At 40.6% G+C, this 25,727-nt stretch overlaps 1 protein-coding gene across 7 annotated transcripts in view; it reads left to right on the top strand.

Moving 5' to 3' along the window:
• The window catches only part of LOC116314764 (mitogen-activated protein kinase kinase kinase kinase 4-like), a 96,951-nt gene that overhangs the window by 65,308 nt on the left and 5,916 nt on the right, over positions 1-25,727 (top strand). The window contains exons 13-27 of one of the 7 annotated variants that reach the window (XM_039599699.1): positions 428-589; positions 725-811; positions 2,345-2,683; positions 4,460-4,609; positions 8,081-8,365; positions 10,294-10,403; positions 11,304-11,464; positions 11,668-11,765; positions 12,534-12,715; positions 13,689-13,806; positions 14,337-14,684; positions 15,496-15,610; positions 18,044-18,211; positions 18,605-18,748; positions 24,361-24,495. In XM_039599699.1, the coding sequence (XP_039455633.1) occupies positions 428-589; positions 725-811; positions 2,345-2,683; positions 4,460-4,609; positions 8,081-8,365; positions 10,294-10,403; positions 11,304-11,464; positions 11,668-11,765; positions 12,534-12,715; positions 13,689-13,806; positions 14,337-14,684; positions 15,496-15,610; positions 18,044-18,211; positions 18,605-18,748; positions 24,361-24,495 (2,602 nt within the window). Of the gene's footprint in view, positions 1-427; positions 590-724; positions 812-2,344; positions 2,684-4,459; positions 4,610-8,080; positions 8,366-10,293; positions 10,404-11,303; positions 11,465-11,667; positions 11,766-12,533; positions 12,716-13,688; positions 13,807-14,336; positions 14,685-15,495; positions 15,611-18,043; positions 18,212-18,604; positions 18,749-24,360; positions 24,496-25,727 lie in introns of those variants that run through there. The other 6 variants (XM_039599701.1, XM_039599700.1, XM_031732895.2 and 3 more) reach the window with 6 other exon arrangements.

The raw sequence follows: 25,727 nt of genomic DNA on the forward strand, positions 1-25,727 counted from the left end.
CTTTTAGCATAGGAGTGTGTGAGGTTGAGTGTGAGGTTGAGTGTGTGAGGTTGAGTGTGGCAAAGAACCACTATACACTTTTAGAGCGGCTTCATCTTTCTGCCCCAGACGCTGCCACTCGAGTGGCACCAAAGGCAGTTATCGTTATGGAGGAAAATTCAGAGCAATAACCATGTGCGCTATACAGCAGTGTGCTGAATGTTTGAACAGGGTTTTAACCGTTTCGTGTGAGTCGCACACTTTGTGGTCTCACGTTGCTTCTCTTACCAATCCAGGTCAAATTAAAATATTAATACTGTGCCAGTCATGCAGATTCTAGTTCAGCACTGATTAGGAAACATGAGGTCAGTGTCTCGTATGACTTGACAAAATCAGAACTAGGACAATGAGCAGTTTTTTGCTTTTTTTTTTTTTTTAACTCCTCCAGCAACAACGACGTGAGCGCGAGATGAGGAGGCAGCAGGAGCGTGAGCAGCGCCGGCGCGAGCAGGAGGAGAAGAGGCGCATCGAAGAGATGGAACGACGCCGCAAAGAAGAGGAGGAGCGCAGGAGGGCCGAGGAGGAAAAGAGGAGGGCTGACCGCGAGCAGGTAGGAGGGAATCAACTGGGCAAGACACTGAAAGATTTGTTTTATAAACTTTAATTAGGATTTGGATTAATTTGGATGGATTTTTAAACCTACCTTTCTGATATTTAACTAATGGCTGTGGACTCTGATTGACAGGAGTATATACGTCGACAGCTGGAGGAGGAGCAGAGGCACCTGGAGATCCTGCAACAGCAGCTCCTCCATGAACAGGCCATGCTTCTGGTGAGTCACATTCAACTTCATTTTTTTCCCCCTTTTATCATTTTAAAAAAATCTAAATGAGCTTAATGCTGTTTCTGCTTTCATTCCCCAAGTGGTTATGTTTTAAAGATTCTGCTCCCAGGTTGTTAAATTTCTTAACGCAGGTACTTTATTCCTCCGTTACATGAGTTTTCCTGAGTCCATTTGCCTTCTGTGCTAAACTTCATCAAGTTTTTAGAAATAAATTGTGACTTTTGTGAAGCCGAGGGGAGCCGTTAACGGTTGAGGTCAGAGTATAATGAGCATTCTCAGATTTTGCCGGGGAAGTCAGGATGTTTACGAGCCTCTCAGTGATGGTGATGTCATCAGCAGGAAACTAGTCATCCCACGGAAAGAGAGGGCTTCCCCTCTTCCAGATGTTAAAGGGTCAGGGGAGGCGATACTGATACTCAAACCATGTTGTTATTTTCTTTTTCTTTTTAAAGTATTCTGTTTCTCTTGGGGTTTGGAGCGGATATTCACATAATAAAAGGATATGACCGTTAACATCCTCACTTCCAGTTTCAACCATTACTTAATCTCTGACCATGTGGTTCCTGCATAGTCACCATTCAAAAAGTCAAAAAACAAGCTGACTTCTGTTTAAACTGTGAAACATTTTACTTTGAGCTGTATTATAGGGATGAATGTTACATGTTTGAATTAACAGCCTATATTTAGATGGAGCCTCTGGCAATGGGCACAACTGTCCTACTGCATAAAACTGTATTAATGCTTCACTGGTTTAATTGCTTTTCACCACAGCAGTCTAACAGGCGTGCAGTTGGACATTTTTCCCCCACCAGTATCCATCAGATTGTTTAATTTTTTGTTTTTTTTTGTTTTTTGAGACTGCAGGAAAATCATTAGGGTGAGGTGTAAGATTGAAGAGGGTTGAACAGTTTGTTTAAATTTCAGAGTCTCCTCCCATTTAAATTCTCCACTAAAGCCTGATTCAGCCTGAAACTCAATGTTTTAACAGAGCACATTTTTAAACAGTCAAATCACACTGTGAGTTGAATTAGCAATGTTTCAGTCATAAAGGGTGCATTCAACATTTTTAGGACCTGAGACACTCACCCTAATAGAAACTAGAATATAAAGCTATGTGTGCCATGTTTGTTAACAGCTGTGATGTCACTGCTCACAGTTACAGGATATATAATAAATATTAATATATCCTTAAATATAAGGATAAATAATATGTATTGAAAGTAACAAATGAGTTAAAAGCCTTGCAATATTATAATGCCATTACCACCAAGAGCCTTTCAAAACAAAGTGCTCTCTCCTTCTCTGATGCTAAGTTCTACACAATAGTTTTCATACAGTCGTATTCCTGCAGTCACTGCTGGCATGTGACTCCAAACTGATGGTTGGTGTAACTGTATGGGGTCATCTAAATGGATCCTTAATCCCTTAAAGTACCAAAAATAACTTTTTTGGACATAGTAAGTGTCGACCAGCCTCTGTGTGCTAGCGGTTTTAGTTCAACTTGACCCTCCCTGTACTCAGGAGTACAAATGGCGGGAGCTTGAGGAGCAGCGGCAAGCTCAGAAACTCCAGAGACAGCTGCAGCAGGAGCAGGCCTACCTGCTGTCGCTTCAGCAAAACCAGAACTTGGACAGTAGCAAAACAGCCCAGCAACAGACCCCCAAACCCCCACAGAACCCCGAACCCGACAGGGTAAAGCCTCTGCAAGCCCCTGAGCAGGAAACAACAAAACAACCACAGAACACTGACAGTGAGAAGACACGGCCCAGTCCAGCCTCCAGTCTGGAAAAAACTACAGAAAGCAGGCTACCAGTGGCTGACCTTCAAGGCCCCGCCCCTGACTCTGAGCCAGTCAGAGAGGTGAACCTCGTTAGCTGATCAGTCACAGTGACTGCTTGTAAAATGCTTCCTTTGCTTGTGTATACTCACTCCCGCTGTCTTTAGTGTATCGTGTGTAGATGGTGACGGTGAGCTGATGGTGTGGGATGAATGGCTTTGTAGACGAGCTCTGTAGCTAGACTGTTTCTAAACTCACGTCTAATAATTAAACAGGTCCATGACGCACATACATGCCTGTGTTACAGGACCATCAGCAGTTATTTTATCTATCTAGGTGAACTTAAATATGAAGTTCTAATAATTGAACTCAACTTGAGACAAATCTTTAAAGCAAGTGATGTTATAGATCTTTTCAAGCTGACTTTGGAGAAGCATCAGCTCCTCCAGAGACAGCTGTAGCAGGAACAGGGCTAACTGAGAGAGAGAGAGAGAAACAAAAGGGACAATAATGTTTAACGTAGGTCCAATATGGAGCATGAAACTGATGTGCTGCACATAGAGTTTATAGTATTGCTAATTTCCAATACTTGTGAAATCCTCATAGGAAAAAAAAGCCTGAAAAGGGCTGCCAATGTTGAAGTGCCTTAAATGTGCATTCTTTCTAATGGCCAGCAGAGGGCAACTCCTCTGGTTGCAAGATAAATAAGATTGTACAGAAGCCTGTGAGAAAATGAACCTACTTCTCCCTTTATGCATGAGCTCAGTAACCAGTTTTTTAGGGTCTTGCTTGCCAAGTTCACATTTTATTAAATAAATCTTGATGCTCCCTTTGCAAATGATAGCCCCATTTCAAGTACAGCAGATGATAAATCAGGGTACAACTTAAAATCCCTGGTTTCTCTTTCAGATCCACCCCCTTGCTCCTATCATCTAGTTTCAAAAACACAAGACATTGATAGTGAAAATGACAATCCAAACGTTGGTGTCGTGGTGGCTATGTCAGCGTTCTGTTTACAGTGTATGAGCAGATGTCATTTGAGCTTTTTCTCGTGAGTTTGCAGTGAAATGCTCACTTGGACACAACTGGTCTCTAATTATCCTCACGGTAGTCCTTGTCCCCACATTAATAAAAACGAGCCACCTCATTAGTGCTCAGCGTGACTTACAGCCTCTTTCGTCTTTTTGGCATTTGGTATCCCTTTTTAGTGCCTATTGGGAAGGATAATGACAGAGACGCTAGCCAAATAAAAGCACATCATTGGCCAAAACAGCTCAGACGCCCTAACACTGGTGGAACAAACAGGATAGTCATCTTTTGATAATTCAGCCATCATTTTTGTTGTAATGATAACACTGTAATCACAAAGTTTCTGATAAAGTGGCAACATGAAGAAAAAAATCCACAAATGGAAAAGAGATCCAAATATCCATTTTGAAGAATAACCAAAAAAACCAAAATCTCAAAATCTGACTTTCTATGGTGAACCGTGTCCTGGACCTCAGCGTGTGACCTAACCTTTCCTTTGTGAATGTCTTCTCTCCACATGAAAAATGCATGACAGTCTTGCTGGTCATGGAATTGCTGTCCTCGTAGGGATGTGGGAATTCTGCGGTGCCAATAACACTGCTGCCTTTGAGGAGGTGCTTTGTTGTCCCTGCTGGTGTGCCTGTATCAGCAGATAACTTTCTGATGTGCTTGAACTACTGCCAGAACAAATCACCTCTTCTCTGTTGGAAGAAACTAACAAACTGTAGCGGCTGATGGCTTCTGTCTTTTCTCCTCTTTGTGTACTGACCTGCATCCACCTTTATTCTCAACTTGCTGCTAATACTGCTGTCTGCACGTGTCCTTCTTAGGCTGACGAGCGATATCGGAAGAACATCCAGGGTTCTCCCCAGTCAGCTCAGACCAAACCACAGCAGCCTCCGGTGCCGCCACGATCTGAGTCTTCATACCCCAATGGGAACTCTGCTTCTGAGGCCATGCACCGGCCTGTGGAACCACAGGTAAGAGTGACTTCTTCTCTTAAACTATTCTGCTTTTACATTTACAGCTGTGAGTTGGTGTGGACTAGGAGCAGTCCACTGGTGATTTACATCTTAAAGGATTTTGCTGTGTATGAGCATATTGAGCAGGGGATGGAGTTAAGGATGACAGCACTGAAAAAAATTAAAAAATTTATTGCAGAAACACCAGATTGAGAGACCTGACGTCAGAACATGAAAGTGATCTGATCTCTTATCTGTTCAGCACAGCATGTAGTCCTGCTAAACTGAAAATGTAGCTGCTAAGGCTACAGAGTTCAGAATTTAAAAAAAGATTTATATATATATATATATATATATATATATATAATATATATATATATATATATATATATATATATATATATATATTATTTGATATATATTCATATTGTTTGCATGATACAAGATCTGATTGTAATTTATCAAGTTTCATATTGTTTCATACATGATTGTAATATCAACTTCCCTTTTTCTACATGGAAGTAAGTAATAGCAGAGCTTGGTCGGGCTGAGCATGCCTGAGGACTTTATGGCTGCTAACCTGTCATTCAGTTATGTGAACAAGCCAAATTAGGGCGAGAGTTATTAGTTCTTGGGCCACAGTGTACCGGACGTGATCTGCAGTGGGCGTGATAAGTAAAGTCATAGCGTAATGACTTATTTAGTTTTCCCCTCCTCCTTCCTCCAGTCAGTTCACTGTCACTAAAATGAAACATTACTGTCATAAATCAAAGAGCCGAAGCTTAACCACCTTATGTCACTGTGGTATTGTAACCTATAGTTAACATCTTTGTCTGTAAGAAGGCTGCAAAATTAATAATGACTCAGGTCTCGAGCTTTGATGAACAGTTGAAACACACCCTTTGGAGAGCTAGTTCTGACCCTCTGGGCATGTGTTCGGCACCCCTGGTTTAGAGTATGCTGTCAGCCTTATATTGCCCAATTGCCTTGCCAACTTTGAATGGATTAAGATGCTGAAATGTATTATACACCCTTGCATGCATGCTTTGAAAAGCTCATTTTTCAGAAAATGCTGGTTTACTCGAAAAGTCCATTTACCTTCTTAATAACCTGAATGGCCTCATTGCTTCAAGTTGTTATCTGTGATTTTTTATGTTTTTTCCCCCTGATAATAATTCATTAGGTTTCTCCTTCAGGTGACTCGAGGAAAACCGAAATCTTTGCACTTTGGAAGATTTATTGTTTCTCAGTTTAGGAGTTGTTCTGCTTTTTTTCTCTCCCTTCATGGATTGTGTCTTTAGCTTTGAGGTCGTTTCATCTGAATAATGTATCCAACTGTGTGCTGCTGCTGAACTTCTCATGACTCTTTTCAGCCTCGGGCTTGTTATTACCTCTATTTCATTTCCCTCATTTTAACCAGCTAAAATGTGGAACAGCATAAAACTCTTGACTGATTTGGAAAGAAATCTCCCCTTTTTCACCCAGCTTCCCTGTGGTAATGAAAATCAACCAAGTCCAACCTTCTGCCATAATTAACTCTTTGACTGACAAGTTGTCCTCCCAATATGTAAATGCAAACAAAAGCCCTTTCACCAGATGTGTGTTTACCACAAGGTGTGCAAATGTGTGTGTTTATGGGATTTGCCTGATGCTGTAATGGGGGGTTTGAAGATCTCTGCTCTACATGCTGTAACTCCTTATTGTGTGTTGGTGATTAAAAACATTCATAATTCATGGGCATCCAAATTTTGCAGGGTGACTCAGGCAGTATTAGTCATTTTCCCAGTGAAGGATTGAGCACACTAAGCATGAATAATCACAGTTCATATAAGTCAATCTGTTTTGGATATGTCACACAGATTACATTATATAGAAATGATGCTGTTATTCAGTAGGATGGGGGTTGTGTTGGCCGCGGGTGTGACGATGTAATTCACTAGAGCGTTATTAACCCATAATGTTAAAAGTGGATTACTCTCATTAACAGAGAGCCTATAGAGTATTCACCACACAAAGGTCTCATATCATGATGCCTAAAGACCAACGTAAGGTGTTTGTATTAGCTGCCTTCCTAAAGAAATCTCACTGCTGTCAAATATGGAAACAAAAAACTAGTTAAGGTTAAGATGGTGATTATGAATAAGGTGAAAGGCAGGATGTGCAGTGCCCACTATCAAAGTCACATGTTTTCCTCCACTCCCAGCCATGAATGTGTGCATGCTGCGTGGACCGTTGTGGTTCTGTTGGCACGCCTGTTTGCATGTCAGCCTGTTTTTACTCCTTATTCATGCATCATCTCCATGTTTGATTCATAGATAATTTTTTGAAGGTAATCTAAAAGGACCATGCAGTATATCAAAAGGACTAAAGTGTCCAAAAAAAAAGCCGATTAAAGCCAAGCCAGTAAAAGCATGACTCGATATTTTTTTCCTGGATCAATTCAGCTTAATCTCTCCATTCCCTGTGCATTATGTCTTCTTTTATATTTTGTGTCATTCCCTGATTTATCCAGGCTACCCTTTTTTTTTAAGATAAAAGCTTTTACAGTGAAATTTCTGCTCTCCAAAAAAAGGGTGGCCCAAGTGATAATAGGTATGACATGCAGATATGTCTATTTCACGAGTGCTCTTTCTCCCCTCCTGTTGCACTCTTGGGTTCTTAAGGGGATTTGCAAAGATTCAAGTCATTTAAAGATGTGCCTTTAAAATATCTACAGCTCTTCTTTGATTTTGATTGAACTGAAATCAGCTTCTGTGGCGTTAAAACGATCTAGTATTTCAGAGCAGTGGTTGTTAACATCATGTTGGCCTCTGCCAAGTTGTCAGATCAACTCGCCACGTCAGGTTTCTGACACAGTGTGTTATTATAAATCATAAATGCTCTGTGCACAAATGACCAAGACTGAAAATCCTTGCATCTGAGCTGAAAGAACATTTCCATCTAGAATCCCTGATTGAACTTAATGCCACTGGAAAAAGTGAATACTTTTGCAGCAAAAGGTTTAAATACATGTCATCTTCCATCTACTTTAATAGCAATATAATAAATCTATCATTTAATTATATCCTCTCATTTACATCTTTACCAACTGAATATGCAGCAGAGCTCTTCAGCTGAAGCCTGGCAGCAAACAGGAGCTAAATGACAGCTGCAGTGTATGGATGTGTCATTCTGTTAAGTCATCGCAGCTTTTCTTTGTTGTTTTTTACTTTCTGCTCATTGCTGGATCCTTTTCGTGCTCTAAGACCACTCTCACTGCTCCACATCTAATTATGAATGACCAAAAATAACCTTACAATAACCAGTAGGACCTGCATCGCCCTGATTTCCACATTTGAGAAGTCTAATGTTAGTGTTACTAACATTAGCTCAAATGTGACAAACCCCTTAAGATACCCTGCAGTCCCTGAGCTTGTTCCTTGTCCGAATACCCTGCATGCAGACTGACCTGCGCTCCCCCATTGTGTTCTGTTTTGTGTCGTCCGCAAGGTTCGTTCTCATCTGGCTGCTTTAAAGAGCAGCAGCAGCGTGGCCTCATCAAACTCCTCCACTGCCACTCCGCCTGTTGTGTCGCGATCGCACTCCTTCACAGAGCCGCTCACTCCTAGCTTTGAAAATCTCCACCTTCAAAACAGCCACGAATCCCGCCATCACCTTCCATCATCATCATCACCATTATCATCCTCATCATCAACGCCTGCTCGCACTGACCCACACCCCCATCCCCAGCCTAGGCAATATGAACCAGCCCCTTCAGCGGAGGTCCCACCGAGGGTAAGGACTAGAAGAAAGAAGCCCAGTGTGGTAGCAGTAGTTGAATAAGACAGTCTACTGTAATGATTTCCCACCTTTTGTTTAATACAATATCAGAATTTAAACAGCTGTTATTTTTTTTCCTGGTATGGAGACCAAGAAACACAATATCCGCTGTATGTGAGGAAATCGGATATTGCAGGGCATTTTAGTCCAATTTTTGCACACAATATCTGACAAAAGAGGAAGTTACTCTGTGTGGTGAAATTTCATGTTCATGCAAAAATAGCTGTTAGTTAAAATGCATCACAACATTTAATCTGTGGCCTTTCTATAACTCAACTGTTGTTCCACTTATAGGACGAGTCGAGACAGTCTGCCTCATGTTGCTTTTTTCTTCCCTCACCACACTAATTTAGACTTTTGCTGCACCACCGCAAAACAACATAAAAATAACAAGATGAGGAATGTAAGCCTTAAGAAGACAGTAGTTTCCTAAGAGAATGCACCCTGTCAATGAAACACAATGGGAAAGCTTCAAGTAAACAATGGTGGACCTCACAAGCAGGTTCAGCCTTAAAATAGAGGAAAATGCTACTGAGAAAAGATTGACCAATCAGTAACATCAGTTCATACTGTTCCCATTTTGTCCCTAACTTAAACTCTTAAATAAATAAATGGCTGAAGGTTCTGTTGTGCATGGCTGTGTTGCTCTCCTCTGCGTTGGCTTCACTGAATTTACATGTGACTGATTTAGGGGAAAATGTGCTTCACGTGCGTGACCTGTGACTATGATGAAGGCTTTAGTTGGCCGGGTGGGGCTTGTCCAGAAGATTGTTTTGTGGTTGTGGAAGCGTAATTTAAAAAGTCCCACACTGTCGTACGTACATTTATACATTTCAAGTTAGATACTGTAAGAACACAACAGGCAGTCACGTCAGAGATGCGCAGTTCATGAGCAGCAGAGATGCAGCACGCATAGATCCTGTGTTTTTGTTTCAGTCACGTCATCATCGAAATGTGAGCTTGTTGGTGCCTTGTTTAAACAAACCCAGCTGTTTAATTTAGTCTGGTTTGTTAACAAATTCTAATGTGAACACAGTTATTGTGTATTCTATTAGAAGGCAGTCTACTTCCCCTTACATTAAAAATAATAAGATTACTTCTCCTGACAGTATACCAGAACAAAATTTAAGCTCGTTACAAGATTTGTACCAACTGTCCAGCTTCCAAAGCCTTCCCTGCTACTTTTTTTTTTAACACTTGTGTTTTATGCTGGCTAAACTCATGAATACTAAAACACTTCAGTTACTCACACCTTCCCCCTGATAATTCTGATATCCTTCTAATATGTGACAATTATTACTTGTTGGACATTTTTTGAGCTTTAGGTGTAATTTTACTGCCAAGTCAGACTTTAAATTGACTGACTGGAGCTTTTATCTCTGGGCCTGAATTAATTACACACAATCTGTACTTTTATATCACCGACTGAAAGGTATCTCTACAAAAACAGTAAAGGTTATGAATCTTTTAATATGATTTATTCAATGCCTGCAGAAGCTAACAGATAGTAATTGTGAAAATGTAACTGACGATAATCGGTGCAGTAATTAAGCAAACTATTGAACCCTGGGCAACATCGAGGGATACAAAACTAGAAGTTTTATACCATTTTATTGTTTCTATTTGGGAGTCGTGAGTTATCAGAAAAATCAAAAGGGATCTCTGATGATTAGTCCAGCCAAATAATGTGTTTACCTTAGTCAGCCTGACATGTTGTGGTATAGCTACTAGTTCTGAAGTTTTCCAATGGATTATAATGGTGACACACTCATGTGATGGTGAAGTTTAAAAATATGTTATTTGCATATTTACGGCACATGGCAGTACATCCATGCCTAAAATATGTGTATTTGTAAGCTGGTTACTGTTTTTATCATGAAAAGGTTCCTGTCAGGACTACATCAAGGTCCCCAGTGTTGCCGAGGCGAGATTCGCCTCATCACCTTGGCAACGCCGCACACAGCAGCCAAGCAGCACAACACAATGCTGCCAGGTAAACTTTCGTAACCTGTGTTGTGTGAATGTGTTTCCTTTCTTTGCTTTACTACTGCGTTCTTCTTCTTGCAGTCTTTTTTTTTTCTTTTCCAAAAAAAAAATCAAAATTTGGAAACGTGCCCTTCAAAAGATATGGCTGACATTTGTGAATAATATTCTAGATATGTGATATTTAGAAAAGAAAAGCCAAGCTGGCTATTTTTAAAAAGCATCTGTGTAGTATGACATATGAGACATCTTTGAAATAACAAAAATATAATTCATTAAATGACAGGAACTGGGCCCAGAATAGTACCCTGTGGCACTCCACTAGTGTCTTAAGCAGGAGACTGGATTCAACGTGCTCTGAAGCACATTGAATCCAGTCTCCTGTTTTCAACTCTGCAATTACAAAGACATCCAGAAAGAAAAGACTTTCACAAAGGCTGTGCAAAAACACTTCATTTAGTGATGGATCTGACAAATTAATTCAGCGTCTTCACTGTCTGTGCTGTTACAGTCCCAGTCTGCGGAGTTGTGTGGGAGGCTTTATGTAATAGTTCTAGCTGTCTAACCTTGTTGTCTCTACTTCTGTACTTGTGTGTAAATGTGTGTCTCTCTTTATTTCCAAACCACAAACCTTTTCATGGAGTGTCATCTCTCTTCCTTCCTCTTTACCCTGCAGTGCTGTTTTTAATATCTAAAACTCTTGGCTTTCTGTAATAGGCTTTCAAGTATTTAGCGTTTTTGCACTGCTCATTAAGAACTTTAACTATAATCCAATAACATGTCAGTAATAATTAGCAAATTTAAAAAGTTAAATTAGCTGTGCTCTATTTACAACATTTTAATTTGCTGTTTAAAAGGTTCTGTAGCTATGATAGTTTACCTGACTCTCTTGACTCTGTTGCCTCTGCAGTGCAGCGGAGCCTCGGCTGCTGTGGGAACGAGTGGAGAAACTGGTTCCCAGAACGACCAGTAATAGTGGCAGCGGAGGCTCCAGTTCCTCTAGCAGCTCCAGTAACTCCAGCTCTCAGCCCGGTTCTCACTGTGGCTCAGGAGAGAGGTTCAGGGCCCGCTGTGAGTTCACACATACGTTAACCAAGTCAGCAATTAGAAACATGCAGGAGGTGGACAATATAACTAAAAAATCACCTCAAAACATAGCTGTGCTAAAGTGTGTAATAACATGTAGGTGAAATCACTAACAACATTAGTTAAACGTGTAGATTTTATTCCAACATTTTCCAACATGCTGACCTTATCACCTCCACCTCCTTTAGCCTCTTCTAAATCGGAGGGTTCACCCCTCCAGCGGCCAGAGAATGCTGGGAAAAAACCAGAGGAGAGGAGGGACGTGCTCAGGCCGAACAGATCAGCGGTGAGAGTGGACTCGGAGCTGACTAGCCAGTAGCTCACTAGGCGGGATGGGTTTAGTTAAACTCTGTGTGCGTGGTGACTGTTAAATGTGTTGCTTCCAGTTAGTTGCAGTTAAATAGATGGAGAGTGTGATTATTAACAAATTGTGACAGGGATTTTGCTGCTTCAGTCTTTCTGTGTGTGGGTATATGAATGAAAATAAACTCCACCAAACTGACTGGTCTGATCAGGCTAAGAAATGCTTGTTTTATCTTTGGATTGAGCTCACTGGCTGAAGGGATCTACTGCACGTATTATTTGCATTCTCTTCTCAGCAGTCTCTTCCTCAGCGGTGGTCGTTTTAACTCATGACTTCTCTGAACTTAATAAATTAACCATTTTTCTGAGCTGGTTTAACTTTTCATCTTTGCAGCTCTAACAACTGTTTCATTATTAGAATTAATCCACTAACCTTACCTACTGTAGCTTGAGGAGCACCAGCTGTACTGCTCTGGAGTCATCTCTTTTTTTCTCTTTTCTCTTTTGGCTTTGCTCCTCCGTTGGCTTCTCATCGGCTGGCGCACATCCATAACCATTCTTCTTCTCCAGCAGCTTTCTCTTTCCTGTGTTGCTTAAGAAAGATTAACAGCAAATCTTACGTAGAGCCCCTAGCTATTTGCATGTAATATGCAGTGATGAAGAACGGACAATACATCAGCAGAGGAAGAATGACTGAACACGTTAAAACAAGCGTTCATACACGGTTCACCTTTTATGTCTCGGCTTCTAGGACCTGACGGCTCTGGCCAAAGAACTGCGTGCAGTGGATGATGTTCGCCCCCTAAATAAGGTGACAGATTACCCTTCATCCTCCAGTGAAGAATCGGACACCACTGACGAAGATGACGATGAAGAGGTGGATCAGGAGGCAGGTGAAGAGTCGACCTCTGGCCCGGAGGACTCCAGAGCTGTGTATGTACACAACTTTCCTGCAGGCTTTACACTTTCAGAGCAGAATGCATCGGTTCGGGTTAATGGATGAGATTATGCTCCTGCTTAGCAGAGCTGCATTTTGATTTATCTGAAAGTCTTTTTAGGCAAGTTAAGCCAGACTGCAGCCCTCCTGGTAATGCCTGCAGGCTGACAAGACCAGCCCTGTCTAAATGAATGTGGAGGAGAGGCTTGTGTGCATAAAAGAAAGCAGAAAGTCTACAGTCATCAGTCAAATCACATTTTATTTTTTTAATCAAATGCTGTACTACTATTCAACATTTAAGCTTTAATTATCTCTAAGTCCAGATACCATCTAAAGCACAAGTACACACTGCAGTAGTTGCACACATCCTCTACAAAGAAAACAAATGTATTGATAAGAAGATCACCTCAGTTTTATCTATATGTATTTAATTTGTGTGATATACTGGGATATTTATAATTGGAGCTATTTTTTATATTCTATTATATTTTGTAATATATTGGATTATTTCATTTCATTTAGTTATTGGTCTTACTCTTCAGGAGCAACTGTGACCACATAATTTCCTCTGGGATTAATAAAGTATTCTGATTCTGATTCCCAAGATGATCAAGATGCACTTGCCACAGGACTTAAACTAAAGTCACGCTTAGTCATGTTATGGATGTAGTCAGCATATTCACCTACACCTGTATTACAGCGAGATGTAGAAAGCCTGCTAGAGCACAGTAGAGACTGCTTTGAACCTATGTGCAGAGGACATTTGGCTAATTTGTTGTCAGGCAAGCTGTTTGTTGGCTCTCTGGGTAAAGGCCGGGGCAACCATCACCTTCGTCTCTGCAGAGTACCTTTGAGTGCCGTGTCTGTCTTTTATAAAGCTGCTTTTTCTCATGGCTTGCACGGGTGTGTAAAACCATATTGGAGCCCAAACATGATGTGTTTGTGTTGAACTTCTCCCCACACCTGCAGTTCTTCTCGGCTGAGTAACGGAGAAACGGAGTCAGTGAAAACCATGATCGTCCACGAAGAGGGCGAGAGTGATGCAGGCACAACGCCATGCAAAGACAGCACGCTGATTGTCAGACAGGTACTGGGAGATCGGAAAAAGAATCACCAATTGTTCACCTCATACCTTTTATGCTTTCCCTTTATTTGTACATTTTGTTTGTTCATACCCCGACAGTTTATCCGTTTTGTCTGTATGTTTCGTTGATCATGTTCTCTTACTTTTTGGCCAGTGGATAGCAATTCAGTGTTAAGAAATGAAGCATAAAAGGCTGACAGAGTTTAATAGTGCATACAGAGTATTGTTGAACAATTCCAGACATTTAACTTTTAAAAGCCATTTGATCAGGTGACAGAAAAAGAATCAAGTACGTAAGTGATCTTCACATACATTTAGGACCAATGCAAACTACAAAAGGTCAGTTTAGTAATGCCACAAAATTACTTAAAATATTATCTTACCATGTAATCAACTGCTAACAAGAGTTTTCTTTCCGCCTGTAGAATAGCCGCTCTAGTATACCCTTTGTTCTAGCTAATACCTTCCCTTCCCCTGAACTCATCAGGAACACATCTAGACCCAAAGCTGTGTACCCCTCTTTCTACTTCCAGAGTGCAGGTGACAACAGAAAGCGTACGGGCCCTGGCCCAGGCCAAACGCAGACACCTGGCATGCATGCAGGCTTTGCCCCGAGCCCCGGCTCGGTGTCGCTCCAGGGCCTCGCTCACCACACCCCCAGCCCCCACCACCACCATCATCATCACCATCATCACCCCATACAGCATTCGGAAAGGAATGGCTTTGCTGGTCGCATCCACCATCTCCCAGACTTGATCCAGCAGAGCCACCATTCCTCCCCCTCCTCCTCTGCATCCAACTCCCCTTCCTCTTCCAGCCTTGCCAGTCCCTCGTCTATGTCCCCACAGAGTCCCTTGGACAAGCTTGGCATCCTCACAGAGGTATGTCTTCAAGTCCCAACGCAGACACTGGCTTAGGGTATTCATTTCTTGCACAGGAGTGTCAAAGGGAGCTTTTATAATAATTGCCATCAATAACACTGTAACTCCCCAAAACAACTAAAGTCATTCAAATAAATAAGATGAGTGCTCTTTTTTTTTTTTAGTTTTTCAGCTTTTTAGAATCTCTTTTAACCTCTTCTGGCACTCTGTCTCTACAGAGAGATGCTGGTGTTGGTGGAAGCTTGCATTTTTGTGAATATCTTGTTGATATATTTATTATCGCAACAGATCTGTTAGCTCAGTTTTTTTGGTTGTTTTTTTTTTTTTTTGCCAGAGTGTCCTCTGAGGTTGTCTTTTGTCTTAAAAGCACTCCTCAAAACGTTTAAATCAATTTGTATGCCTTGATGTTGCCTATTTTCAGCAAACAAGCTATATTCTCACATTCTCCAGACAATAGATGGTAGCACACATGGCAGTTAGGAGTGAAACCGCAAGTATGTTTTCCAAGGAAATACTTTTTAAACGGCATTTTTTTCCCTTTTGTGTTATTGTTTTTTATTTGTTTTGTCAACAGTATTCGTATTTTTTTAGCCTTCATCATCATTTTTGCCCATTTCACTGTTTATACGTTTACCTCCTGAATGATTGTCCACTGTATTTGCATGCAACACATACCAAAATCCTCAGTTTGCCTGCCTGTGTTTGCTCTGTGTTGTTAAGTGTTTCCATTTATCTTTGTCCGTAATATCTGCATATGTTTATGGTCTTTGAAAAACAACACTTAAACCTTTACAAAACTCCTTCTTTGCAGAGCCAGTCTAGTAACAACATGCAGAAGCACAAGTCTTCTTCCTCCTTCACTCCGTTCATTGACCCACGACTTCTCCAGGTCTCTCCATCCACCGGCAGTGCCCTCAACAATGTCGGTAAGGTCACTTTGTCTCGGTGCAGTAGTAAAGTTCAGCTGGGGTTAAATTAACACTTCCGTGAGAGATGACACGGGGATAAAGGTCACAATAAAGGTCGGCAGGCTCCAAAGTCAAAGAATTATTAAGCCCACTGATAAGAGCCTAACTACATGTTTTACCGCAGGCAGAAGAGAAATCCAAAAAGCATTTCTGGTTGTTGAATCAAACTTTGAAGAAACTATGAGGAAAAGTTGTCACTCTGGAAAAGCTCAAACACAATGACTTCAATTCTGACACAAGCCAACTTTTTACTCACAACTCAAAGTCACTGAACTGGAATAGAAGCTGCAGTTCTGAGGTTTGACTGTTGTTCAGGAGGGAACAGCCCTTGTGAGTACATCCAAAGAGAAATCCCAGACTGAGCTGCACCACTGATCTCATGCTCACACATGGAGTTCAGGTGTCTCAAAATATGATTGCAAAAATTCTTAGCTGTACAGATTGGGACTTGAGTCTGTGAGCTTTCAAACAGTTGACTCATGTGATGACTGACGGCTGGTTTTCTTTACTTTTCTGACAGTTTACAAATGTTTGGGACATTTTAGTCATTCGGATGAATTTTGGTAAACTATTACTGTAGTTATTAAACAACTGAATCAAGGTAGTAATGAAAAAAATATAATAATAGTTTAGTGAAATTCATCCCAAAACGCTAAATATGAAAGAGGGACAGCTCATGTTGAGCAGTTTGGAGGCAAGGCTGAGATTTTTGGAGATATGCAGAGAAGAAAGAGTGGATATATTGGAGAAATGATGTATCTGCCAGCAGGGGGAGAAAATCAGAGAGAAAGATGTAGTGAAGAACATGCAGAAGGTTGGTGTGACAGAGGATGATGAAAGGGACAGGGTGAGATGATGAGCAGATGATCTGCTTTAATGACCCCTAATGGGAGCAACTGGAAAAAGAAAAAGAAGAAGAACTGAAAGAGGATAAAAAACTGCTGATGAACAGCTTTGCAAAATTGAGGCAGTAGGTATGTGATTGACCATAATCAACTATAATCAACACTAAAGACATTAATACATGGAGATCGGACTGGATTCAGAAATTAAGGCTTTGTTTGAAATAATATAACTGAGTTATTGTAGTTTACAATAAACATTTTGAAGTGCTGTTCTTTCCCTGGATGCTGAATAAGCATTTGGCCAGATGAGCGGTAGTATGAACATATTAATGGTTGGTTGCAATTGGGGTTTGGGAATTAATTAATATTAATATCTTCTTGATGACCAGGTCTCAGACTTTCTCATATTTCCTCCTCCAGAAGTCATAAAAGAGGTTCATGTTGTCCAACACACTTCTTTCAGTAATCATAAGTGAAACAAAGAGATCTTACTTGAATTTTAGTGTGCTAAAAGTCATCGTTAGGAAGCTTTTGGTTGTTTATTTTTGTTGATTTAATTGATGATTATCATTCATCATTATTAACAACCAAGTTTGACACAACTTTCTTCGCCAAGCCACCCCCTGTGATGGCTCTCTGAGAACTGTTCCTTTAGATTAAACCCGCCGCTTCAGTTTTGACTTGTGTCTGAGTAGCCGCCAGTGTCCACAGCTGCACTCAGATACACAGAAGCTCTGAAAAAAACAGCTGCTTCTTTTCAAGGAGTAAAGAGGCTGAGCACGTGAAAATTTCAAATCATTAACAAACAAAAAGAGTTTGTAAGTGTGGACTCTGTTTCACTCAGGTCATAGAGTTCATTAGCTATCGCCATTTACAAACAAAGCTTTCTTATCACCGCAGCCCTGTTCTCTCATCGTCATCGTCAAGGCCAAATCTTAAGCCATTACCTCACCTGATGCAGCTGGTGACCAGCCATTGACCCCCTTAAGTATACTAGATTGTTCAGTCAGCATTTAATCACTGATTTGAGGCAGTTAAGATTTCCTACAGATGCCTGAACCTAGAACCAAATGCATGTAAGAGAGCTGGGATAATGAGTAATCCACTTTACAACAGACACCATAAAAACTCTTGCATTGGCTGCAGAGGCTTTCTGACCTTGCACAGCTTGTTTTTCTGTCCCAGTGTAATCAGCAGCTGAGAACTATTCTGTTATTCTAATAATCTCACAGTCTCTGATGGACGGTTGTCTTTGAACGTCACATCAGCTCCCTTTTTTACTGGTTTGAGTGGAGCAGTAGTGGGAATCATTACATTGATATTTATATTTCTGTATACCATTCCAAACTTTCATACTTACAACATACACAATTATTCATGGTAATATAACATGTACATCAATCACACAATATTGATATTCCATTCTTAAATATCACAGTTCACTACACAGCTTTCTAATGCTGATCATGTGACTGACCCTCACCCTGTCCGGTAAACTCTACAATCCTACGCCATCCTACCTAAGCCCTTCCCTTTGACCTTTTAGGCTATGGGAACGATGCCCGGCTGGCAGAGGCACTGAGAGCAGATCCATCCCGGAAGGGCTCCGTGGTCAACGTCAATCCTGTCAACACCCGCCCTCAGAGTGACACCCCAGAGATCCGCAAATACAAGAAGAGGTTCAACTCTGAGATTCTTTGCGCTGCACTCTGGGGTAAGAACAAAAAGATAGGGCTTAAAAGAAAGGATATTTTAAAATAATTACCCATCAGTTGATCAGACTATGATGTCACCTTGAATGACAGGGTGGGGGTGGGGGGATAATGGTACTTAAAGAAAATGCTACTTATTTAACAAGGATTTTTTGATGTAAATTATTATTAAAGGTAAATTTGTTGTGCCAATGTTTAAGTATTTGTATTAACATTCATCAAAGTCCAGCTTTTTACCAAAAGTTGTAGTTATAAAGGCCTTCACCACATGGTGGCAGCAAAGCTCTAATAAGGCTACATACTAGCGCCGTCAGGCCAAGCAGCAGAGCTCCAGTTGAGGTCAGTGGCTTTTTTGGAGGTTATCCTTATGGGCATGTTTGTTCGTTTGTGTGTAGGAGTGAACTTACTGGTGGGAACAGAAAGTGGCCTGATGCTGTTGGATCGCAGTGGTCAGGGGAAAGTTTACCCTCTGATTAACCGCCGGCGCTTCCAGCAGATGGACGTCCTGGAAGGACTCAATGTCTTGGTCACTATATCAGGTACAAACACAGGCGCACTTTAAGCACCCTGATTAGTGCAACTAGAATTAGGACCCGATGAGAGATGGACTGAAACCAACGTCTAACATTGTTCAGTATAAACAGGGGTGCACATAAGTGGTCCACAGGTGCGCATTCGCTGTCAAAATAAAAGACGCGCACCAGATAAGAAGTTGCAACACGCGTCTGCGTACATAAGATTTTCTGGAGGAGGACAGACATTTCTTTAGAACTCTTAAAGATGTCGAAGAAGCAAGCTCCTTTAAGCAATTACTCCACCTCCAAAGAAATGTTAGAAGGAGTCTCCTCAAAAGAAGCACGTATTCTCGGAAAAGTGGTTGCAGGAGGTGAGTTGGCTTCAAACAAACGATGAACGCACAGAGATGTGGTGCAGAATATGCCGCGAAAATCCCACTCTAGTGGACAAAAACAGGGCCTTTCATATGTACGCAAACGCGCGTTGCAACTTCTTATCTGGTTGCGCGTCTTTTATTTTGACAGCGCATGCGCACCTGCGGACCACTTATGTGCACCCCTGAGTATAAAGCACAAACTTGCACACAGAGTTACCTTGACAGTACAGTGCTCGACAAACACCTTGAGCCACCCCTCACTATATTTTGCTAGGAAAATGAGAAATAGGTGTAATGATAAAAGATGTGAAAACAAAGTATATATGTTTTCAAGTAGCCTTGGAAATTAGTATTGAAGCTCTTCTTTGGCCGCCTCCCTCTCTCAAGTTGATACCACACTGCTTTAATGGTGTTGAGGTGCTATGACTGATAGTGTTTCATTGTGCTTTTTTGTCCAGCTATGCTTTTACTGCATTTGCAGTGTGCTAAAAAGTGAAGCCACTGCCAATAATGTTATACAGATTGCATTGTGGTTGAAAATCTGGTGGTATTTTCATTTTTACCTCAAGTCTTCTGTATGTATGATGATGATTTGGACCAAAATTTATATTTATCTCTCCATCAGACCTGTTTCCACTGATTTTCAGTCCAGGTCTTGTATAATTTGTCCTTAAGAGTGGCTTCTTGACAGCCACACTTCCACTGAGACCACTGGTGAGGCTTCATTGTAGAATAGATGGATTAGCTGGAGGTCCAGATACATCTTTCAGGTCCTGTGTCAGGTTTTGCTGGCCTTTTTTTCCTGTTTCTTAAAGACTTGACTTTCAGCTATCTGCAAATTCTTTTGTTCTCTACTTGTCCAGTTTCACCAAAGTATTTTAAAGATGTACTCCACACTGTGCCGAGATATGTCAGGTTTTCAGGTAATCACTCTTGAGAATCACTTTGTAGAATCAAATATTTTATCAAAGAGGAACAACTTTATTGACTGACCAACATGTTCCGAAACACGTTGGTCAGTCAATAAAGTTGTTCCTCTTTCATTTTAAGTGTTGCTGGAGTTCCTGCGTTGTGAGTTCATTCTCCTCTCCATGCACCTTGGAAGTAGGTGAAGTTGTGCCAGAAATTTCTGCTGTCAAATATTTTATGCCAAACCATTTTATGTTGTGTTTCATTGTATTCATTTTTCCTGGATTCAGCTTCTAGTGACAAAAGATACTATTTAAAATTGAATTTTTGCACAGCTGTCTTTTATGTTTAGACACAACACTGGCACATCCCAGGAGTTAATGCTTTTTTCATGCTTGAATGATTCACAGACCAGTGATGAGTAGCTCAACAAACAAACTCAGCAAAGCAGCAATTTCAAAATCCTACGTTGTCTTGTTTCCAAGTAATTGCATTTGCAAGATTGTCAGAGAACTTGACGTCTGACCACTGACCTTGAGGTCAAGATCACTGAGATTCGAAGTCGTCTGAGAGTTTTAGCAGCTACACCTATGGTAGAGCTGGGCGATAAAACGATAACGATATGTATTGCGAAATAACTTTTTCTCGATAGAAAAATGAAACTATTGCGATAGACCTCATCTCTCTCTCTTCCTGTCTTATAAAAAAAACCAATAGCCAATAAAAATTAAGTAGCGCAGAGCCGAACCAATCACAGCCAAGAAGGCGTCACGTCACGTAACTTGTTACGTACAGCTCAAGTGCCAAGGCGCACATGTGTTTTGTTTGAGAAGCAGCCAGCCGCCGTGCCGGGTTTTGGTGACCAGAATACCGAGGGAACACAGATGATGGTTCCAATGTCGGAGAGATTGTCGAAAGGAAAGGCCAGAGAAGTTCCGTAGTGTGGAGGTATTTCGGCTATTTGAAGTCTGACAAAAAACAGCGTAACGCGCACTGTAAATTGTGCTGAAAACATGTTCCCACAAAGTCTGGAAATACAACAAACCTTTTTATCACCTGAAGCAGTGCCACCCACTGAGCACGCTCAATCTCTGACTGAAAGCGCTAATTAGTCATCGAAAACAACCAGGGGAATCCTGTGAAGCAGCAACAGTCAATTGAGTCGGCTTTCTCCAGCGTCTTACCATATGACAAAAAGGTAAGAGCCATAGCAACATAACGAATGCCATAGCTTACTGTCTTGCTAAAGACATGCTACCAATAAACACGGATCGAAAATGAAGGATTCAAGCAGCTAATTAAGGTAATGGATCCTCGTTACCAACTCCTGGACATAAACATTTCTCTCAGACAGCGCTTCCAAAGCAATATTATGTAAGTTGGTCAATTTTGTCTCTTTTTCTGTAAAATAAACTAAGATTTATTTTTAGAATTAATATTTTGTTTCAAGTGGAACTGACAATTTAGTAGTCTGTTTTGTTTGTTCTATTTTGAAACTTAAACGCTTTAGCGGCTGCCTTTTGTGTAGATTGTAATATTTGCCTTTATTTTGCATAAAACTGGTGGTGGTCAGAGGGCCCGGTGGCGCCAGTGTCCGGCAGCCTCGCCTCTGTCAGTGCACCCCAGGGCAGCTGTGGCTACAACGTAGCTTGCCATTGCCAGTGTGTGAATGTGTGCGTGAATGGGTGAATGACTGAATGTAGTGTAAAAGCGCTTTGGGGTCCTTAGGGACTGAGTAAAGCGCTATACAAATGCAGGCCATTTACCATTTTACCATAAAACTGAAGCCTCATTTTAAGTACATCTGCCCTGTTGAACTTATTATGGAAAATGAATATTTAAATCAAAACAAGCTGCTGATTATTTCACATTTTATTTGTGAGCAACATCACATTTAAATTTTACATATATAGTTATTTGGCTTATATCGTGATATATATCGTTATCGCCTGAAATGAAAAAAGCATATCGTGATATGAAAAAATCTTATATCGCCCAGCTCTAACCTATGGTATACGTTTGAAGCTCCTACTCCTACTTATCTTGAGTTATCGCCTTCACAGACTTGGGTGTCGTTGCTGCCTACCTAGCGGGGTAATGACAATACCCAATCAGCCTTTAACGACTAAGGAGTAAAAGTGAAAAATTTGGCTGCTTGGAAGTAAATTAAAAAATTAGGAGTGGCTCAAGACTTTTGCACAGTACTCTAGTTTGTTTATTATGTGGCCAAAAAAATGTTCACAGACTTAGTCTGCTCAGTATCTGTTTGACCGTCTTTTTCTAGTCTGCTTCCTACTTTCGCACATTGAAAGAGCACCCGCAGTCGTACTTCTCCTTTCACAATTTCCCAAATACACAGAAATGACACAACAGATAATTTGAGTGAAAAGGATATTGAGTAAAACTCTAGCTTGCTGAAACCACGTCATGTATGTGCATGCTATGTAACATTGACACACAATTGAGATTTCCATGATGGACGGAAATGTTCTTCCATGTAACTGATTTGCAGTAGAATTAGATTTCTAGGAGACAGTGTGAAAGAAGAAAATTACCAAGATTTCAGCACTCATTACTCTGAGAAATGTTACTGGGTCTTCATAAATCCACTATTATAAACACATTCTGACTAAACTCATAACACAAACACTTCATAGTAAAAGCTCTTGAGTGATTACTCACAGCTTTGGCTGAAAAAGGGATGTGAATCTTGGATAATGTTCAAGTTATGAGCATAAGATCGGAAGTGTGGATTGTAAAAGTTTGCGCATCCCTATAAATTAAAGCACATTACAGAGCCGTGAAAAAGTACTGGCTCCCTTCCTGATTTGTTATTTTTTTGTATATTTGTCACACTTGCATGTTTCAGATCATCAAACAAATTTTAACGGTAGACAAAATGCAGGTTTTAAATGAAGATTTCATTAATCCTCAATAAGGCAGATTGTCCGAATAATTCAGGGCTACTTCTGCTCTTCCTAAGATCTGGTAAAAAATCAGATCAACAACATAACATGCTGTCCTACAAAAAGGAGAATGAGAACTGGCTCACAGAAATGTTTGGATATTTTATTTTAAATATATATAATCTTTGTTAACTTTACCACAATATAAAACACTGTGCCATTGCTACGTGTCTGAAGCCAGAGATCACTTGTATTGTTCCACAATCAGATAATATGTAAGCTGAACTTTTTGGCAAGAGTGCACAGCACTGTGTTTGGAGGAAAAAAGGGAAAATCCACTGCAAACCAAAGCCAAGGCCTCAGTCCAACATGTTTGAAACTCTAAAACTCTTCCATGCAGACATAAAAGACATGCATGTTCTTGTGTGCTCTGCAAGAATTTGGTCATAAATGAAGTGACACAGATGCAGGAGAAATCTTTCTTAATATCACAGCTGTATTTTACATATATATAATTCTATAATGAGAGAGGCCGCACCCTGAAGTAGAATACGCAAACTTAAGTAAACTGATTAGACAGTTACTTACCTGTGCCATATAAACTGTAACTGAGGTGAAGTTTGCACTCAGTGTTGGGGATATTTTTTATTATGGATTAAAGTAGTTAGTTTGGTTATAACAGATGCAGTTAATGTGCTTTGGGTGGTTTCTGCTGCTGTCTTAACTCAAGATATGTTTCAAAAAGTCAAAACACAGTTTATAGTCATTTCTTCAGAGTCTTATATTATTTGTAGCAGACTTATCTTTATCACTGTACACCTTACCCTAAATTTACCTTTTTATTTAATTAATATTTCAGGTTAGGTTGGTCCGAGCTAGTAATTGGGATATGGGGAAAAGGGACCATAAGTGCTCATATATACAGTAAGGGCAACAGATTTGGATTATGTCTGAGTTTGGGGCTATTTTTTTTACCTCAAATTCTGGAGTCGTTGAGTGAATCATGAATAAATAAATTTAAAAAAGCATTTTACAGGAGAAAATCAGAACCATTGTCCATGACTTGAAACTGAGAAAGGTTAAGTGGTGCAAGATAAACAAACAGAATCGCTTAAAAAGAAGTAAATTGATGTTTTCAAATGGTCAAGTCAAAGGTCAGACCTTAAGGCAACTGAAAAAGGCTGTTCCATCAAGCATCAAGATTTGATGCAGCAATCCTGCCAACCTGAAATTATTTTGTAGGATGGTGCAAAATTCCTCTACACACACACACACACACACACACACACACACACACACACACACACACACACACAGACCACCTCATGAGTTTCAAGCGGCTTCAACAGACATTTCTCAGAGCCTCTGATAAGATCAACCGCATAGCAGTTCTTACATTTTGTTTTTGCTCTTCTTTACTTCGGTGTTTCTCAATCAACTACAGGTAAGAAGAACAAGCTCCGTGTATACTACCTGTCCTGGCTGAGGAATAAGATTCTGCATAATGACCCAGAGGTTGAGAAGAAACAGGGCTGGACAACCGTAGGAGACTTGGAGGGATGCGTCCACTACAAAGTTGGTACGTAATATCACAAAAGGACATGTTACATTTAAGAGTTTGGGAAGATTTCACTGTATTTATGAGCATAAATACTCCTGACAGACTACCAAGGTGGTAAGTTTGAGATGAGGGGCTTCCACAGTGCAAAAGTGCTGAAAAGTGCATGGGGACAGTGTGGGTGGCGATCACAGCAGGGACTGGTGTTGTTTTTTTTACTGACTTCACACCTGGGGGTTACTTGCACACCACTCCTAAATGAAACTATTAACTGACCCCCTCACCAGATTGCAAAATACACAAAGCCACAAAAAGGAAATCAAGAGGGCAACATGCAGTGAACAAAGAGACAATCTGACAAAGACAAAAGGAAGACAGGACTTTGTATACACACACATGGGTGATGTTTGGGATTAGTAGAATCTATAGTTTTTACTGATTGAACAATTACTTGGAAACCTGCTGGCAGCTGTAGACACGATAACTGGTGCCTGATATTGGTCACGGCCACCTCTTAGCTCAGTGCCTGCAAAACAAGCAGCTTCTCCCCACCAGTTTTAACCGGTCAGACAGATGCTCATTCCCATGTAAAACTCTGTGAACTACTAGGAGAGGTTACTCTCTTCTGGGAAGTTGGCTGTAGCTATGCAGCTTTCTGAACAGAAGAGATCCATGTACATGATACCTTTTAAATATTCAGTGCTTTAATAAATAATAAAATAAATAAAGTGAGTCCCAAATTTTTCTGAGACATGAAGACTAAAACTAAATGTCACAGGAGAAATCTCTGACCTGTCTACCTCCCCTCACCCCCAACCACTCACGGGAGATGGCTGCCCCTCCCTGAACCTGGCTCTGCTGGAGGTTTCTTCCTGTTAAAAGGGAGTTTTTCCTTCCCACTGTCGCCAAAGTTCTTGTTCATCTAGTTTTGCGGTTGTCTGATTGTTGGGGTTTTCTTTGTATTATCATAGGGTCTTGGCCTTACAATATAAAGTGCCTTGAAGCAACTGTTATAGTGATTTGGCGCTATATAAATAAAATGGAACTGAATTGAAACTACAAATACAAAGAAACAGAACAAAACAAAAAAAATAAATTAACAGGAAACAAAAGGTCAAGGTCATGTTTATTTATATAGCACAGGGGTGTCCAACTCCAGTCCTGAAGAGCTACTGTCCTGCAGCTTTTAGATGCATCCCTACTCCAACACAGCTGAATTAAATGGTTCAACATGCCATCAAGTTTGGCAAAGG

Source organism: Oreochromis aureus, linkage group 16, assembly GCF_013358895.1.
Source record: "Oreochromis aureus strain Israel breed Guangdong linkage group 16, ZZ_aureus, whole genome shotgun sequence".
NCBI lineage: Eukaryota > Metazoa > Chordata > Actinopteri > Cichliformes > Cichlidae > Oreochromis > Oreochromis aureus.